At 39.7% G+C, this 18,786-nt stretch overlaps 2 protein-coding genes across 10 annotated transcripts in view; one reads left to right on the top strand and one right to left on the bottom strand.

Moving 5' to 3' along the window:
* Positions 1-16,860, top strand: part of C3G (C3G guanyl-nucleotide exchange factor) — a 27,841-nt gene extending 10,981 nt beyond the window's left edge. For 6 of the 7 annotated variants that reach the window (XM_086976715.1, XM_022817049.2, XM_022817047.2 and 3 more), the window contains 12 exons: positions 3,924-4,099; positions 4,694-4,972; positions 5,859-6,014; positions 6,205-6,633; positions 6,955-7,220; positions 7,511-7,869; positions 9,189-9,649; positions 10,078-10,260; positions 10,900-11,223; positions 11,379-11,609; positions 11,800-11,940; positions 12,223-16,860. In XM_086976715.1, coding sequence (XP_086832841.1) covers positions 3,924-4,099; positions 4,694-4,972; positions 5,859-6,014; positions 6,205-6,633; positions 6,955-7,220; positions 7,511-7,869; positions 9,189-9,649; positions 10,078-10,260; positions 10,900-11,223; positions 11,379-11,609; positions 11,800-11,940; positions 12,223-12,343 — 3,126 coding nt within the window. In that variant the 3' untranslated portion in view covers positions 12,344-16,860. Of the gene's footprint in view, positions 1-2,021; positions 2,076-3,923; positions 4,100-4,693; positions 4,973-5,858; positions 6,015-6,204; positions 6,634-6,954; positions 7,221-7,510; positions 7,870-9,188; positions 9,650-10,077; positions 10,261-10,899; positions 11,224-11,378; positions 11,610-11,799; positions 11,941-12,222 lie in introns of those variants that run through there. The other variant, XM_086976718.1, reaches the window with a different exon arrangement.
* The window catches only part of LOC111245189 (uncharacterized), an 87,236-nt gene continuing 80,566 nt past the window's right edge, over positions 12,117-18,786 (bottom strand). For 2 of the 3 annotated variants that reach the window (XM_086976752.1, XM_086976753.1), the window contains exon 5: positions 12,117-12,695. In XM_086976752.1, the coding sequence (XP_086832878.1) occupies positions 12,591-12,695 (105 nt within the window). In that variant the 3' untranslated portion in view covers positions 12,117-12,590. Of the gene's footprint in view, positions 12,696-15,840 lie in introns of those variants that run through there. The other variant, XM_086976755.1, reaches the window with a different exon arrangement.

Genomic DNA, 18,786 nt, shown 5'->3' with positions numbered 1-18,786 from the left:
ACTCGGTTTCTCCGTATCTCTAGCCTGATGACGAAACTAAACATGTCACCAAAATTGTGACAAAAATATGTACTATCGATGCAGATTTATCCATGATATCGTCGATCGCGTTTGATCTGGTGCTGTTGAACTTGTCGTTATTATCACCTTTTAAGATAAGTCATTCCCATGTGCCCCATATATTGACCATAGATATCTAATCGTAGGCAGGTTAACCAAGTTATAAAATCGTGATGCTTTTTCACGATTAGTTAATAACCACTTCTATTTTCTTTTGACACGTGGCTGGTTTTAGTAGCTCTTAATACCTACAGTCGTTTCAATTTAGTCATAGCCTCTAAGTCAAAGAGCAGTTTAGTCTGCAGAATAATTCGTCAGTGCTATCGTGATAAGCACCTTCTTTTCTCTTTTCTCTCTTTTTTTTTTTTTTTTTACAAAGCTAAAGGGTAAAAGCTTAATTAGAAAACCTTGCGTCTAGTTTATGTAATTGGTACTATAGAACTCACGCGCACTAAAACTCTTAATTTTGGTAACTAGGGTTACCTGGAACTATTAGACTGGTATTACCTCGAGCCATTTCTAGTAGCCCAACAGTATCAAAGGGCCTGTGAAGATTTAAAGGGATTCCCTTTTCGACTGAAGGGATAGTGATTAGTGAGCCGAACTTCTCAACGTCGTTTTTTCCCTAGCTGGTGGTCATAGTACACATCACGAGTTACTGATGTGACGTGGAGCTCACTATTACTACTACTTTCCCCCTTCTCAGGACCTTCGAGTACCAATTTTGATACCAATAGGAAAATTTATATTAGGGTCTTAATGACATTCACATATACTTCTTCTGCTAGAAAACGTTTGGTTAGGTGATGTCCCAAGTATAAATTACACCTAACCTTTCTAAATTCTCCATAGCCGAGGTTCAACGGTTCCCCCCCAGGCAGGCATCAATACCGCTATAAAACAGCCTAACTAAGAAGCGAGACTAACTATGTCCGTTCGCTGCGGGTCTAATTGCGCCGGTTTACTTCACTTCCTTCATCAAGCAGTTGAAGTAGTTTAATGGAGAAACCGGATGCTAAATAGAGTCCGTCACTAGTGTTATGGTATAATATTAAAACTCACTATGTTCTTCGTGTGGTTATCTTTAAATCAGCCTCGAGAGGAGTGTTGTTCCTTCGAGTAGAACGGGGTTGCACGGAAGAGAAAGGTGTCGAATCGGTAACCTCTTTCATTGTTTTCGTCATATCTTTGAAACAGTGAATTAGGCAAAGCGGGCACGGGGCAAAGTCCATGGCATATAACTACTATTTCTTTTCGTATATATCCAAAAGAAGAAAGCTTGCACATATGCAAGTGAATTGTAATCAGCAGGACAAATTATATTCACTGCCGCTGACCAAATAAATATCAAAAAGAAAGTATTGAGACGTGTTAATTGTAAAGTGGTAACGCTACTTGCAGGTAAGGATCCTGTGATAGAAGCGCAGCCCAACATAGTAGGGCTATTATACTGGATGCTGTTCAACAACACATCTCATGCCCACCTCGATAAATTGTCGTAAATGTCGTAAACCTAAATGGAGCCAAGCTGGCCGAACATATGAACGAGAATGGGCAATGTAACCTACACCTATGCTACAGGGACTTTCTAAGAACCCAGCAAACGAAGCTGTTACTAAGCCTAGAATGATAAAGTAATGCAAAATGGTCAAATGAATCTACTGATGCACCATGGCGGTTTTCTTTTTTACTGTGATTATTATGCTTTCACTTTGTGACGTTTATTACAAATTTAAGGCAAAGTAGAGCAATGTAGTGTTATTAAGACTATAACATTATGTATTTCCTAATCATGACCTAATTCGACGTTGGATTGTTAAGATATATAAATAAGTGTATAAACATTACGTTCTTAACATTACATTTATCAGATGCTGCGTCATACTGGTTATTGCGTTGAGCTCAAGTGTGACTCGTTAATTTAAGTTAATATAATATGTATTGTCAGCCTTGAGATACGTCGTTTCGGTTGCAGCAGATAGCGGAGTGGCACACTCCAGTACTCTCTCGCGAAGGTTCGTTGACATTATTATTATTTATTAGGACTAGGTAGAGTGCAATTAAACTCCCATTTGGTTTACTTAATTCAGTCTGTCTAAAAACCTACAGTCTTTATTCCATTAATTAAAGTTAATATTACTCTCAATAATTATGTGACTCTTACAACAAGATGGCACCTTTGAATACTTTGTTTGAACCTAATATGTTTGATGATGATGTGGCTGATGGAGAAGCTAGTTGTTTTCTAGACAATAAATCAGTTTTGTAGACAATAAAATAAAGTGATTTTACTTTAGTGTGCTTTACCATAAGCATCAGCATCCATAGATTATAATTATGATTCTATGCTGACGTAGGATGATGGTGAGGGAATCTTTTGGTGATAGATAATACATTAAAACTGACTTGTCGTTTTGATTGATGAAAGATTTGTCGTTTGCCATTTTTAAGGGGCTGAGTTAATGAATATCTACTTAACCTCTTAGGATGGCCAATAACTTTGCCTAATGATAATAAGTTTGCCTAAAGTGAAAAAACGTAAGCGTATTATATAATTGCGTAGTTTTTTTTCTATAAAGTGAATTAAACCCATTTAACGGCTGTTATGATATTTCCTCAGTGTCAATAGTGTGTCAGACTATATGATTAGATCGCTGAAAGGGATGGTAGCCTAAAAAAAAATGAGAGTGCAACGTCATAATTAGTACAATGAGCGTAATCATTATTATTAAGCTGTTTGACCTGTGACGATTTCACAATGCAAATGAATATTTGCTGATAGAGCTCTGTATCGTTGTTGCGCATCTGTGTACTTGTGATGATCCCAACGTGCGTAATAAGGCCGCAGTAATCAACACTGATTCACCGTCTAATACGAGCTGTACCTTATCCATACCTATTGGCAGTGATGCATTTAATAAGATGATTAATTCCCATAATCACGTCTTTTCTAAGAGAAAAATCAATCCGTATGGTGTATACTAGGGGCTTATGACGAGCGGTACAATAACGTAGTGCTCGTCACTACTTCTCTTCACACATGGCGGTAATGACTATCCTGTAATCGTGCTTTACTGTTATTTTCGTTTGCTACAATTTCGTTATGATGATTGTGTGCTTCGCGTCCAGTCAGTAGTCTCTTGGTACCTTGTCACATTATATTTTTTTGTCCAACGTATTGAAAAGAATTTAACTTAACCTTTGGACGGCGAGGTCTGAGTGGCTAATAGACATCGTTCTAGGTGCGGTTCTGACCATGAACAACATACATACTGGCGATTACTTACTCAGATTTTAGTGTTGGCGCATGAAAACAAAGGACCCATGAAAAAAAGTTGAAAAATTAGTAACTATGGGAATTTTTGATATGGTGACCCTACTATTTCGTAAGTCCGCTGGAAAAAAATCCCGATAAAGCAGGATCTCTGGCCATCTTCGAGTAGCTCTGAGACATAGTAGTGTTTATACCAGAACTTATAACACAATTGTGTGTCTGCCGCCATGCGCAAGGGTAGATGGTCTTCGAATAACTTTGGCATTCGAAACACGGTACCGCTCGTCGGCCACAAGAAAGTTTATCATACAAATATAGTGCACTTCTCTACGCTAAAGTATGCCAAGTAATTAATACGTAGTAAAATTATATTGTAGTCCCTCCACAATAAGACAGCATCTTTCAGTAGCACGAATTGTTGGCGTAAGTAAGCGCGAGTAAGTGGCGAACGCCATGCGGCGAAACCAACGATCTGCTGCGATACGAATACAAAATTTAAATGCGTCGATGCAATAACATATGTATCTTCAGGAAAATCGACGAAGTAGAACGCAATGTAATGAAGTGTTATTCATTCGGTATCGTTTAGGAGGCAGCATCGATATCTCGTGATCTTCGGGATGTCCAAAATGCTTGCGGCTACTTCAAGGATTGTGTGGCCAAAGGTATACTGGACATGGTACCGGGAAGTGCATCAGTAGTACTCGAAACCGTAATACACTTACTAACGTTACTCAAAAAAAAGAACTTTGCAAGCGATGACAGGTCAGTACCACTAACTTTGAGGATGTTAGTCTTTTATCAACTCGATTCCAATTTCTCTATATCAGTAGGGTTGCGCATTACGGTATGACCACACGTTCAGTTTAGTAAATATAAATGGAGCAGTAAGAACAACTTAGATCTGCATTAAATTAATGTCGAACTCAATGTTCTGTGGTATACGATAGAAGTATTGCATAAAGACTCTGTGTAGCACATTAGAAAGCAACGCGGAATATAATGTTAGTTGACAATAAACTTACAGGAATTAATTTCCAGTACCGTTTTAAAAGTACTCTAATTGAAATCGAAGTTTTTTTGCTCCGCTTAAAAGGTTTACTATGTTTGCAGAATGCTTTAATACGATCCATTATAGCTGACCTCATGAGTGTTTGCTATAGCAAGCTCTGACCTACTACGAACCTCTTATAATTTTCGATGACGGTAAAGGAAATTATTGAAGGTATCGCTACCCAATAACCCATAGCTCGAACAGCTCCGGATACTCTTAAATTTTCCGTATATTGAAAATAAATTGCTTTTTGAATTTGAAAGTATTGCGCACAAGAAATTGACCTGGCAAGATGTTCCTTACAGTTCGGTGTTACAATCACGCACGAATCGAGTGCACGGTTGCTTGTCTGAGCTGCTTGAATGGGCCGACAATGTGATGCTGCGCAGGGAGGAAGCCTCTCTTTTAGCAGCCCAAAAGATCATTCTTTCTCTTCAGGGGGCGTTATCAGCTCTTGTAGAGTATTATGGCACTAAAGACTGCAACAATGGGAGAGCTTCTGGCGCTGGTGCAGTTGGTACTGCGCGTAAGCTCACTTCGAGACCCGCAACGGCCAACGGGCTCTGTCACAGCAAAAGTGAATGGTGCGTGTCCCTCAGGTAGAGCTTTAGTATAATATTTTGAAACAGCTTGATCATGGGCTATTTTCGGACGATGCATTACAAAAACCTGGCTTAATTAAGCTGCTTGTCACAGTCTTTGATAATTGGCCTTTGATGGGGTGCTGAGAACATTTTTATAAGTTTTTTTTTTTAAATTAAGAAAGATAAAAGAACAACAAGTGAAGTTGACAATTCGATAGATATATCTAAAAACAAATATTTCTGATGCCGTTGTTGCAGTACTACGTCTGGTAAATGGAGATATTTTTTCTTGCTAACCAGTGAAAACGGGAATGCAGTTAATATGTCAAAAAAAAAAAACAACAAACAGTGGTCAACCAATTTATTCATAAATATTTTGACCTATCTGAGTTTATTTATATGAAGCGCCATAATTACGCTGGTAGCACGAATAGCGTAAATGATAGAGCGGGATAGTGGATGACGTTGGACGTTTACGTAACGCAATTTGTACTTTAAGGATAATTTCCTAAGTAGCGGCATCGATCACGAAATGAACTTCAGTCATTTATTTATTTCAATCATTCTTTCAATATAGTTCCTTTTCAACTGCTTTTATTGTTACATTTATAGATCATTCTTGTAATAGGATATCAGTTAATTTCCTATGTAATCTTGCTAGTAGCTCTATACGGTCTATAAGCTCAAGATATTAAATTGTTTCTAAAAATTGCAATTCGTTTTATTAAGTGTATTTTAATTAAAGTATACAATGCAGAATTTTAGAAATAATATGTCGATGTGACATGTTGTGTTTATCATTAAATTAATATTATTAACAGTTCTATCCAGTAAATCATAACGACTACAAATATATTTAATAGGCATTTCTATTTTGTTGTCTCAGTGCTAACATTTCAGTAAACTCCCTCCCGGATATCCCATTGACCCCCCGTGAACGCGAAATTCTCTCTTCAACCCCTGGTGCCGGTCCTCACGGAATGTCTTCCTCAACGGACGATATTCTAACCCCACCACCGAAACCACCATTGCCATTTGCATCGTAAGTTGAACTAAACATTATAGTATCAAAGCTATGCAAGAAAGCTATTTTGTAGTACCTTTGTTTTAAACTGAGGCATATGGTTAAGAGACCCTTCGAAATATTTGACTGCGGAAATAGCGACTAATTCCATCATTATAAATGATTCGGAGTTATTCACTTACAACACTTTGCGTCCTTTCTTTAACAGGCTGGACTCGATCGACTCAACTGTTCCACCACTTCCGCCAAAAAAGCGATCCACTTCAAAGGCGTTTCTTGAAGCGCCATCATTTTCCTCATCATTTAACGATTGGCTTTCACCACTTTCATCACCATTGTCGCAATCACGAGCATCTAGCGTCGATTGCATAGACCGCTCGGAAGATGACCTTTGGAGTAGCCTACCAAACAGTTTTGGCGAGATGGGATCGCACAATCCAAATTTGAGCTTTACATTTAGCTCTGTTCAGACGACGATGGTGAAAAAGTCTTCGACGACGACCAAGATGTGTAGAAGCGATTCGATTGAACATCTGATCTCTCAAGAACTCAACGAAAGTGGTGCCTCGTTCTCAACGGTCACTACTTTGCAGAATGGTCAGACACAAACTAAAAACTCACTTACAACTTATAACAGGTAAGCGTACAAAGCAGCAGCGCAATAGCAGCAAAGTAGCGTACGTAACATTTCGAAACGATCGTCGAACGAAACGATCGATGAACTCCCTGAGCGTTTTGCACAAGTAGTTCTTAACGGGTTTCTCTTAACTATATCCCGCTCGCTTTTAATTTCCCAGTGATGCTTCTTTACGCCAGTCTGTAATTGATAATCGTGTAATAGTAGAATGGTGCTTAGGCTGGACCTATTTAAAATCGGAGACAATATTTTGGGACAGATGATGGAACCTAAAAGTTACTGGTGATTGAATTAGACTAATTGTCATTCTTAATTTGTCAGGACGGACCAATTGGAGGACATTCCTCCCGCACTACCGGCGAAACAGAGACGTACGCCGGGCGAAAGTCCAGCCGCGGTCGGTGGTCGGCTCCCACGAGTACCCTCGCAGTATGACAATGTCTTACCGCCACTAACGAACGAAGTAGCCGATGAAATCACTAGAAAACTAGAACGAGTGCAACTCAGAAATAATCCCCGTCAAACATCGTCGATGTCCCAACCATTAAGTGAAGTGCCACCTCCACTGCCACCGAAACGGCGAACCAGTAAGTCTGACGGGCAGGCCCGTTCCCGGCTAAGCAACTAGCTCATAATTAACGGAGACCTTTCGCCAACCAGTGGATTTACGTTAGCTGTCGGGAAACTTCTTTAGGGACACTTTGTAGTACAAATGTTGTTTATTGCCCATCTTTAGTAATCGTATCTTGGTAAAATAACAGATTCATACCAAACGGCACTAACGTTCGACCTTCCCGCATCTTCCTACTTTTTTCACGTTTGTTTTTGCCTTGCGGTTCATTTCAACCCTTTATTATGATGTTGTTCCATTATACAGTTCAGGCATATATGCAGACATTTGGGCCGATACCAGTTCCATCGGAAGGAACGCTCAATGTCGTGATACCAGCTGGCAAACAAATGATGTCGCGGGTCGAGCGTATGGAAATATTCTGGGATGGATCACTTGCTGGTCAACGGCCAAAAGAGGAACAATTTGAGCAGGGATCACCGCCAGCACTTCCACCGAAACGGCGGCTAGATAAGGAAAACCCATCCGGTACATCAACACCATTACCATCTGTCATTTGTACATCAACTAACAGTTTATCTCCACTGTCGTCTAGTACTGCAGGCCTAATCATCGAAGAGACTGCAAGCATACCGAACACGACAGCTACGCCACTTGATAGTCACGTCAGTATTTGCCGCTTAACTTAAACGCATATAAAAAACTACATTCAAGTTTCCATAAGTGTAACTGCCGTCAGATTAGCTTCCTAACTAGACTAACATATTCTTGACTAAGCGAGGTAGCAAAAGAAGCACTTCTTTTTTATATTCATCGATCTTGCAAATATATCTTATAGATAACATTTACACATGTAGATACGCAAATGTGTCCAAAAACCAAGTTAACCTATTGTCCCCAGTATCTTAAAAACCTGAAATAAAAAGCTGGTTCATTGTTGTTAATGAAATGATGCGCAAAAGTGCACCCAAGTTAATATTTAAATAGCAAAGAAAAAGCGCAATAGGAAATTTTTGCTTGCGTGTCAACAAGACTTAAATGTAAGCTATACGGATGAGTTTGGCAGTGATTTTCACTGATTTCATTTTCTTCATGAGGTACATACAAGCTTCTTTCAACAATACGGCAGCATTCCAGCAATGCGGTTAGCCTTAGCATTAATGACCGCATTGTCGTCAAATATAAACAGAAAGCTTTTTAATATTGCGTTCCCAGACGATACCAAATGATTATCAGAAACTTTCTGAGTTTGGTTTGATACTAATTGTCGGTGCCTTTAACTGCTAAAGTATGATGCTTAACCCATGTGCTTACTTGTGCTGCCCTGTTGAAAAGTCAGCAAAATTTTTATGTATAATTAGCAATGGTTCTAGAGCTAAAAAAACAGCCGAATCTCAATCTTGGCCCATGCAGGACGGATCGCAGCGAGATACTTGCGGTAAGTTTATTAGCAGTCACGGGACTGGATTTTCAAGGACGAGCCATAAGTCTCCAAATATTCGATATCTGTGTTATCTATCAAACTATTGCGCTTAAAGCCTTCAGTTAAAAAGGCGGAGTTGAGTTACGTAATGGACACACAAACACGCATATACGAAAGGACGTATTTTAATAAAGACGCTGTCGCTTTTAGAGATGTAATCGAAAGAGGTAGCGGAATTGTAAGCCGTCGTCGCTAACTGTTGAGCTGTCATTTTTATCAGTTTGTTTAGAGTACCGGCGCTATACTTTGCCAGCGACTGGAGTCTTTGATGAGCGTTACTGCCAAATCGACCTAGGCACTGAGCACTGCACTTTCACTTTGGTTAACCTGTTTGGTGTCGCTGAACGATGTATACAGCATATGTAGGGTGATTCTAGTCAGAGGCTAAAATAAGCATGTTGGTTCTATTTTTTGATCCTGCATGTTCTATAAAATTGCTCTCTTATATTGTGCGTATAGATTAGTTGCTCACGTCGCTACTGCCCATTGTATCGTTTTTAGGTGAACGACTCAGAGAATTGCGGGAGTGTCAGTGGGGTCCCTGTTGTCGTCGAGGTCGAGTGTCCCCACAAAGAAGAGGATAGCGGCGTTGTGGATAACAGTGCGCCTAACTCTAAGGAAAATACTCCTCCGTCGAGCCTTGCTACAACTCTCCAGGAATCGTCTTTGTTAGGCTCGACGGTGTCAGGTCCTGTGGCTAGTGGCGGCAGCGGCTCTGGCGTTAGCGGGCCAGTAAGTGTTGACATTATGGAATGCATTGAAGTTGAGCCATTCCTTGTGTTTTCCGACTCCAAGGATGACGTCCTTCGTGGCCTCAAAGGGGGCCCGCCGGACGCATTACTTGTCTATGCCACCAAGACTACTGATGACAAAGGCCGGGACTTTGTAGTGCAAGAGACTTTCCTCACGACCTATCGTTCGTTCATCCCTGCCCAGACTTTGGTCGAAAAACTCATCTCGAGGTTAGTTATATAAGATATCAAACCCACTCGTTATTATTATGCGGTTAAACGAAATGTCTGAACTATCTGTATCTTTTAACCATGTCTTTAAATAGGTCTCTGAAGCCTGAAATGTATTTTAATCACTTCAATTTACATAACATTATATTACTAGGGCATATTTCTTAGGTCTTTCTCTTGAGAAATATAAAAATCAGTTTTTTTTTGCAAACTATGTCTTAAACTGCTTTTTCAGCTTCTGTCTTGCTGTCAGCTAGAATTGTTATTTTCAATGACTGACATATCTAGTTATTAGAACTTTAGCCTTTAACTTTATCGACTTTAACTCTATTGATTTCTATGTTTTTTGTCGTTTTTTTTTGTTATAATTTGAACCTGTGTCTCTATCGACGACACCAAATTTTTTTTTCATTTCACTATGATACTAGGTACGACTGCCTCATCCAGTTCAGTAGCGATCCGGTGCGTTTGAAGTACGCGCGCAACTCGTTTAGTCTCCTGGTCCGTGTAGTGGATGACCTCTGTTTGAGTGATGCTACTGACGAGCTGCTTATCGCGCTCACACACTTTACGCACACGTTACTGCTGCGTGGAGATCTTAGTCTGGCAAGGTAAGATGAAATGTACAGGGCATCGTTTACAGTAATTTTATCGATTGGTCGTATTGTCGTAAAGTCGCTAAGTTCGGTTAAATGCCGTTGAGCAGTTGTCTTTTTTGTATAATCGATACGACAAACGCAGGAGAAAATTTACTCTTTTATGACTACTTGTTTATATATATATATATATATAATTGCTTATTGATAAGAACTTGACACATACATGAAAAGGATGGACTATTCTTTCTAAAAAATGTTAACTTTTTTTACAGATTAGGTATTTTGCATATACACACGTGTGCTTTTATATTTTTCTAATGCATCTGTTGCAGAATATTGTAAGTATCTATCAACGAGTACAAATATTCAACTTGAATGATACAAGTTATTTTATGAAACTATCGATTATCTTGCTTAAAATACCTATTGAAATGTTCCAAATTTTTGTTGTGACCATCTTGGTAGCTTTCCGATTCTGATTTACTCTTTTATATGTAAGAAACAATGTCAAGCGTCGTTTTCTATCTTATGTACACGTAGCCTCAATAGCTGTACCCCATATTCAGCTATGAAATCTAACGTGCGATATCAATTGTGGCGTTCAATGTATGACTTGCAAATCCCGCGTCGTAACGTAAACTCTCCATAAAGGGCGTTACGTCAGAAAGTCGTGGAGAAGCATAGTGCTCGACAACGTGCGCAGGAGTGCGTCCTTTACGCGAATCTAAAGGGTGTAGTCCTCTCTCGAGGTAACACACTACTTTCGTTCAAATCGGAGGCCCTGGCGCAGCAGATGACCTTACTCGACAACGAGCTGTTCCAGAAGATCGACATCCCCGAGGTACTTATCTGGGCAAAACAGCAAAATGAAGAGCGCAGCCCAAACCTGACCCGTTTCACCGAACACTTCAATAATATGAGCTATTGGGCTCGTAGTTGCGTTCTTCAGCAGACCGATCAGCGAGAACGTGAGAGGTACATTTTCGCAATGAATACTCGTTGAATGATTGTTAATTGAGGCAATTCATTATTGTATTATAGCATTGTGTTGTTATTAACATCAACATGAAATGTGTCAAATTATAGTGTGTTTAGTAACAACTCTTGTGTTCATTTTGCGTGTTCCACAGGTGTGTAATAAAGTTCCTGAAGATGATGAAGGCGCTCCGACGGTTGAACAACTTTAACTCCTACTTGGCGTTGCTGTCAGCTCTGGACTCCGCACCTTTGAGACGTCTGGACTGGCAGAGGGCCATAGTCGAGGGGCTGAGAGAGTTCTCCGTGCTCATCGACTCTAGCTCGTCTTTCCGAGCCTACCGACAGGCTGTTGCTGAAACACAGCCTCCCTGTATACCCTATATGTAAGTCCAAGTAAACCACTGGTATTGCCCAGAAAGCAAATCGTGTGATTTATTATCGCAATTTGACCGGGTAGTTCTTAGCTGTAGCCTTGACTGCATTGACTTGTTCTCTATTTAAATAGTATTATTTAGACGATTTTTGTCAGATTACAGCAGATATTACTTAATCGCCGTTTCTTATCTATTTTAGTGGCCTGATTCTTCAAGACCTTACATTTGTCCATGTGGGCAACACCGACTACATCGAATCGAACGGAACGCAGATCATAAACTTCTTCAAGTGCTGGCAACAATACAATATTCTCGAACCTATGAGGAAGTTCAAGAAGAAGTAAGTTTATTGCATAGAAAGATTACAAGTACTCACTTGTACAACGAGCAGAGCTTTTTTTAGCTCTACTTTAAATTGATAGAAGGACCTGTAGGTATTTTTTATCCCAAATTGGCTTCTGGGAACGAAGCAGCTACATTTAAAAGTGACAAAGGAATTATAGTCTGAGGGTCGAATGTAATGCAGATGGAATTATAAAATAGTCATGTTTAATTTATTCCATTTAACTAATAATGAATCTCCGTTAGATATAATCATTCGCTCTTGTATTTTTCTCCTTAGGCCGTATAATATTCGGCGTAACGACGAAATTATTGATTTCTTTAATAACTTCGAAGACTATCTGTCCGAGGAAGCTATGTGGCAAATTTCGGAGACAATCAAACCTCGAGGCAAGAAGTAACCGATCATTGAAACCCGTCCACCTCTGAAAACCCGTGCGTCGTCTGGACAAAGTGACAAGTATGTGTGATTAAGTTTCAGCGAAACGCATCGCGTGACTCATATCTACATGTATACCCGATATCTACATGTATACCCGTATGGCTAGTTGTCCTACTGCAAAGTTCGATATACGTCGACAAGAAACTGCCGAACTGAGAAAACGGCTTTGAGATGATGATCACGGAAAAGTATACGATTCTGAACAGTCAGATCTGATACGCGTACGTTTGTGCGGTGCAAGACCTTCTCTCGAGAAGAACGAGGTGCGAAAGTTGTCGGAACAAGTGATAACGAGGGCCGCCACCACCATACTGTCAAAACATAATGTAATACAACAAAAAAAAACAAGTATTATTACTACTACAAACAAACAAAACCAGAATATAACGCGAATCAGAGACAAAACGAGAAAATCTAAGGGAAACGACCTACATACATACACCGACACCTATTTATATAGGCAATATAATCTAAACATATGAGGCTCAGCCCACGCCTACAATACGCATTATATATATATATATATATATATATATTTCAGTACAGAATAATCTAGACAAAAAGGGGAGTTGAAAGAGGGAAAAGAAAAGAGAGAAGGAAAAGAAGAATATAGGGGGCTGGAGGTGGCCAGAGCTACTCTATATATTTTGTTAGCAGCAGGCCGGTAAGGTGCGGTGCTAGAGGCCACATAAGCTAATTATATATACACACGTAAGACTATATATATAGTGTACGAGGATAACAGAGAGAGAGCGTTATTGCTATTAATACTACTAAACCGATCGCACTATCCGTACTACTAAAGACCGTAACATACTAAGGCACGTGGTCGCATGCGGCACTCACATTGAAATGGTGAAAATATGCTGCTGATAGTGACGAACAGAAATAGATAATGATAGAGACAAGGGGACGTGCATGTAAGTGATTATATTTAGCCTAATTAAAAGGCGATAAAGTCGAATAGGTCGGTTGTTTGGGCGTTGTCCCTAAGTTTGTTTAGCAGCTTTGCTAGCACGGATCGCCTCGTCAATGATGATATGTGTATCCTTGTGGTGATAGTTGGCGCTGCAGCTTTACTGTGCTTCATTTCTGCTGCTGCTGTTTTCTGTTGACTGCGTGGCCCTTGAAAGAGGCTCGCTTAATTGGTAGTGTGAATTGACAAAGAATATTGCGGCGTTGCATTTCGACGGTAATAGAAAAATAGTACAGCGTCGCATCGGTGAACTAAGCCTACGCAGCAAAGGTCAGCTGGAGTAGGTCAATTTGTTCAGATTTTAGCGTTATTTTGTAAAACGACAAAAATCATTTTATTTGGCATGGCACAAGCATTGTATTTGGCGGAATTCGTATCTGTTCCCACGTTTAAGTTAATCAAGTTTCATGATCTCGTGCAATAAGATAAACTAATGAATGCCCATATTATTAACGTCATCAGTATCATACATCTTGCAGAAAATTGCATAAAAGGCCAAAAGATAATTGTCACCTCAGTAATGACAGAATTGACATTATTATGTAAAACAATTTAACTCCACCTGTCTATTGAGCAAACTTAGTTTAGGTTCATTTTTAGAGATTAAAAATGTAACATGTGCGTGTTATTTTACCAACAAACTTGTCTACTACACAAACGACTGAATGCATGTAAGTTTTTATCACGTTCCCTTTTTAGTTTAGTTAGTTTATTACTACCACTAATGATCAAACCTGACGTGAGCTTTGTTTTTCGCGAACGTTTTTACCGTCTTTAATTGACTGCTATACAGTCGAGGCGAGGACTAGACGAGGCCCTTTCGGCGTCGTAGGTGGGTCCTGCCAAAACCGTCGCCCCTGTTCTAAGGGGACGAAGCTTTAGCGTGTAATTAATAGGCAAAGCACTTATTGGCTGAGTCTTTGAGTAGACAGATTATGACGAATGAGGCGTTTCGTCGGAATCTACTGGCGGACCTGACAGAGTCGCGGATTGGAATAAGAACAAAAAAAGCCGGCCTATTGCAAAAACATGTATCATTGTTGCCCAACAATGCCGCCGACACAGTCAGGTACACTCATATGGTCCGGTAGCCGGAGGTATCGCTGTGCCTGTTTGCAGTGCAATCTGTGCTTATTTTCGATGATAATGTACTGCTATAGTAACACTAATCAACACAATACAAGACTAATTTAGTAATGTACAAAAGCACAGACGCCACGTACACGTACATGTACGCACACATGACTCCTCAGAACATTACGTTCACAGTACGACTAACGCAGGTGATGAATTAGAGGAAGGGACAGCGCGGAAGCGATCTACGAACGATGTTCACTGGCCAAATTTTGCTACTTGTACATCGTTCTAGGAGAGGCCTCGAGGCACCGGCTAGCGAATGAAGAACTATTACGGTAGCATTATATTATTGTTATTAGCATGATTCTTATTGAGCGTAGGCCGTTTTCGTTATGCGCAGCGCAGTGTATGCATGCGTATGATCTATGAGCGGCAATTTAGTCAGAGGCGAAATGGCGAACTAAATTGTGCGTCAATCTGTTGTGAAAACGAGACAGGTAGGGTCGTTCGTATGTTAGAGCGCTTCCGCATGCTCAAGTATGCTGGAAAGCGTCTGCATAACGTATGTATGGGCTTGTGAACGTGTGCTGTTCTCGGTGCGAATACGCAGGTGTCATACGTGACAGCCCCGGATGCTTGCCCGTGTCTCTTCTTAACATTTTCCGAGTATTGTTATTGAAATACGGTTCTAATTGTGGCTTTGTTTTGGTTGTTGTTGTTGCAATAAAAACTGTTGTCCTTTGTAATTATTATCACATGTTTAAAGCTACCCACAAGTGTTAGACTCACCAAAGAAAGAGGCTTCAGTGTAACTGTGTTAACAATTTCCAGTAGAACAACTTTAGACCGTCGTCACCCTCTCTGCCTTTACCATTCTAGGATCCACTACGTCAACTCAGGCAATCGTGTGATTACTACTATTAGAACACCGACAATGGCAACAACAGGTATTTTTCCCGTAGCTTTCTGAAACTGGAGTTGTAATCTAGCGCGTCGAATGTAATTTGTTTTCAACAATATTTAGAGACTAATTACATAACACAAGAGCTGCAGAAAGGACACGGAAACTCCGGGCGAAAGCAACGATCTTATACTTGCATCGTACCATATGAATATATATTCGAATACATACCGCAAGATCAAATACCCATACACACATATTACACGTATATCTACTCTAACCATACATACAGTGCATACTATATAGATACTAATAGTTATATGATCACATGCTGGTCTATCATTGAGGTATTTATATTCTACACATTTAGGGCAGAAGTTTCGTACAACGAGATGTTTATCCTGTTCTTTTCTTCGGAAGGTATTTGGTGGTACAGACGCCTCACGGTACATGGCATTTTGTTTTTGCCCCGTGTTGTGTTGTCAGCAGACGAAAAGTCACACGGCAAACTCAATTCGAGTGCAATGCCTCAACATAACGGCTACACTTAGGAAGAATAGAAAAACAGTAGTAGTGATTACTATTATTACAGATTACGCGAATGGTGGTGATAGAAAAAGATTAGTTTCATGCGCAATGAGTTTGTAGCTTATTGGGCCATTATGAATGGCCCACAAGCCTTTGTAGGCGATAAAAGCGCATCAGACTTTAATATATTTAACGCTAATTATTACAACTGTGAATGTAATATATAAACACACAGAGAATCATATACGATGCGAATAAAGCTATTCTATTTTGGAATGATAGGCGGCCATTCAAAATAATTAGTTTCTTATTGTTCGGAAAAAAATCGAGGAAATTTATTTCGACAATTTGACGAGCCTTGACAAGATGACTGAGCGTTAAAAAGAAAAATTTAACGTTGCTTTTATATTTTACCAATTGCATCTATACTTGCCGGCGATTCACAAATAGATTTGAATTTTTTTCTACTCCGTGTGGTACGTTTTTCATGAAGTTGGATTTTTCGAAATAATTCGGGTGTTTCGAAATTGTTGCTTACTAAATGTTCGTTTCGTTAGCAGATGAATTAAGCGTGAATTTTAGAGTGACAAATCTACACGAAGTTGTTTACTGCACATTTATACAATCAATACGTTGCTGCCGATAATGGAAGAGATTTTGTCCGACAGACAATTATAACAGGGAGGAATTATTAGTCAAAGGAATAACAAATCGCTCTTTTCTACTGCGTGAGAACCAAAATGCAACAAAAACGGCGAAATATGGCAAATACATGAATCATATGCGATACATGACAGCCAGGATGCAACAACTGAGGGTGAGACATGACAATGAGACACAACACAGAAAGTGACGTAAGTGCTAATGAATGAATGTACTTAAAGGAAAATCTCTATGTATCAAAGTAGGCTACCATTGTACTTGTACCTTTGTGTATATAAATATATAACTGAAGAACCGATGAAATAAAATGCTAAATTAAGAATACTCCTACCACGTCTGTGTTTTTCCATATCGGAGATATTCATACCATACAACTTTATCCGCGCGTATATACAAATTGAAATGTGATTGCGTTCGTTGTGTAGGTAAAACAAGATTTGTATTGCCCCCAAGTTGTCTGTTACAGAACGTTTAATAACTGGCACAAAGCGTGAACTTTGCTATTGAGGTTTGGTTAGCTTAACCTGAGCTGACTGAGGCACCGTCCATATCTGTTATCACGCGTAGAAGCGAGCGGATTAAACCTTAGGCCTGAGCGATGTACTCGTATGATATATAGCCCTGATGTAGCTTCGAATACAACACCATCTCTCATGAGTTTTGATTATCTTCACCTTTTTACAACTATCTGTTTATCTTATTAAACCCAAACTACATTTCGATATATAATGCCATCGATGCGGAACATGTTCTTGTTAGACGATTGACAGTTTTAAGGTGTGCACAAATTTCAGGGGCTCATAGTTTTGCTATCGAAGTGTTTGCACATGCGTAAGGCTACAATTAGTGCTGTGACCATTGTTTAAGCTGATATATGAGGGGGCAGCGGCGCATAAAAATAAACGATAGTCCCAGGGGCGTGGATAGAGGAGGTGAGAGCAACGATATATGCGTGGCTAAAGTAATTTGGCTCTTTTTGATATCAGGTAGATTAAGATGAAGTATATATGAATTATCTGTTGCTGCTGGGAAAGTCGACGAATGATATCGGTGATAGCGGCTGCTGCTGAGTGTCGATTTTTTACAGTCATAAACGCGCTAGTCTTTAGCGTGACGCTGCATCATATAACAAGCTCGGTCACAGGATTTTTTGTTCGCTTTTTGCGCCGTATCAGCTACATGTTACTGGGTCCTTCATTGACAGTTTCACTGTTATCCACTTTTGCATCATAGCGGGCATGGCTTTGGACGCCGGCGACGTCGTCACCCTCTGCTTTTGAGTGGTTCAGTCCATTTCTATTCCTGTCGAACTTGTTTCGCAACCTGCCAAATTTCAAGAGACGGTCGGTCGTGGCCTTTTTCTAGGGATATAATTTCGCGCTAACTTCAGACGGTCGACAACAGTATAGCCAGCCTCTTACTATATTTTCTCAATACAAAGGTACATATGTTTGCCGCCTTTCTGAGCGTCGCCCGGTACGAAAATTGTGAATTATATGACTCTATTGATCAGAACTACAGTATTCAGAGTATAATAAATCCTATACTTCAATAAAAAAGGAGTAAATTGCTTAAATAAATGTAAACCTGCATTTCTGAGTAATAGTAGTGATAAATGTAAAGCATTATTAATTTCACAATCGCACACGTTGTCGCACACCAGTGAGATAAGGAAAAACGTCTTCAACGACATATTAAAAATATCTGTCGCAATAAATGCCTTCAATATTTTTGAAAGTTTCTTCAATATTTTAAGATGATTTTCTCTAACGATTGTAATTAAAAAGCGGTCTATTAAATTAAAAAGCGGAGTTTTCTTGGAATAAACCGTTTCCAAGCATTTTACACAATACGATCTATACGGATATTTATTTCTAATGATTAGTTTTAATAATCAGTGAACGGACTGAGCAAAATCTCTAGAAATCTTCGTTGGGTTACATCGCGTAGCTAATACTGTACTTAAGTTACACTCGAGGTTATAATAAATTCTAATACCGATCGAATTAACTAATTGCATTGATGATCGGAAACCTATACAAGACTAGATATAACGTTCCTTTAACGGACCCAAGACTCCTTCCATCAGTTGGAAAGGGCTTTTTTAGGATGCGAGCGTAAATTTAAGCTGCAGAAGCTATGCTTCGACACGCCTTGCTTGTGCCCCGTGCCTCTCGATTCATGACGGCGATCATTACCTACGAAGGGCATCAGATACTTGTTCACCCAGTACACAATTTCGTCCGCATCTGCATAT

The sequence above is a fragment of the Varroa destructor genome, unplaced genomic scaffold, assembly GCF_002443255.2.
Source record: "Varroa destructor unplaced genomic scaffold, Vdes_3.0 BEIS01000001.1, whole genome shotgun sequence".
Lineage (NCBI taxonomy): Eukaryota > Metazoa > Arthropoda > Arachnida > Mesostigmata > Varroidae > Varroa > Varroa destructor.
Note: the sequence above shows the minus strand (reverse complement) of the source record. Positions and strands in the feature narration are given on the sequence as shown.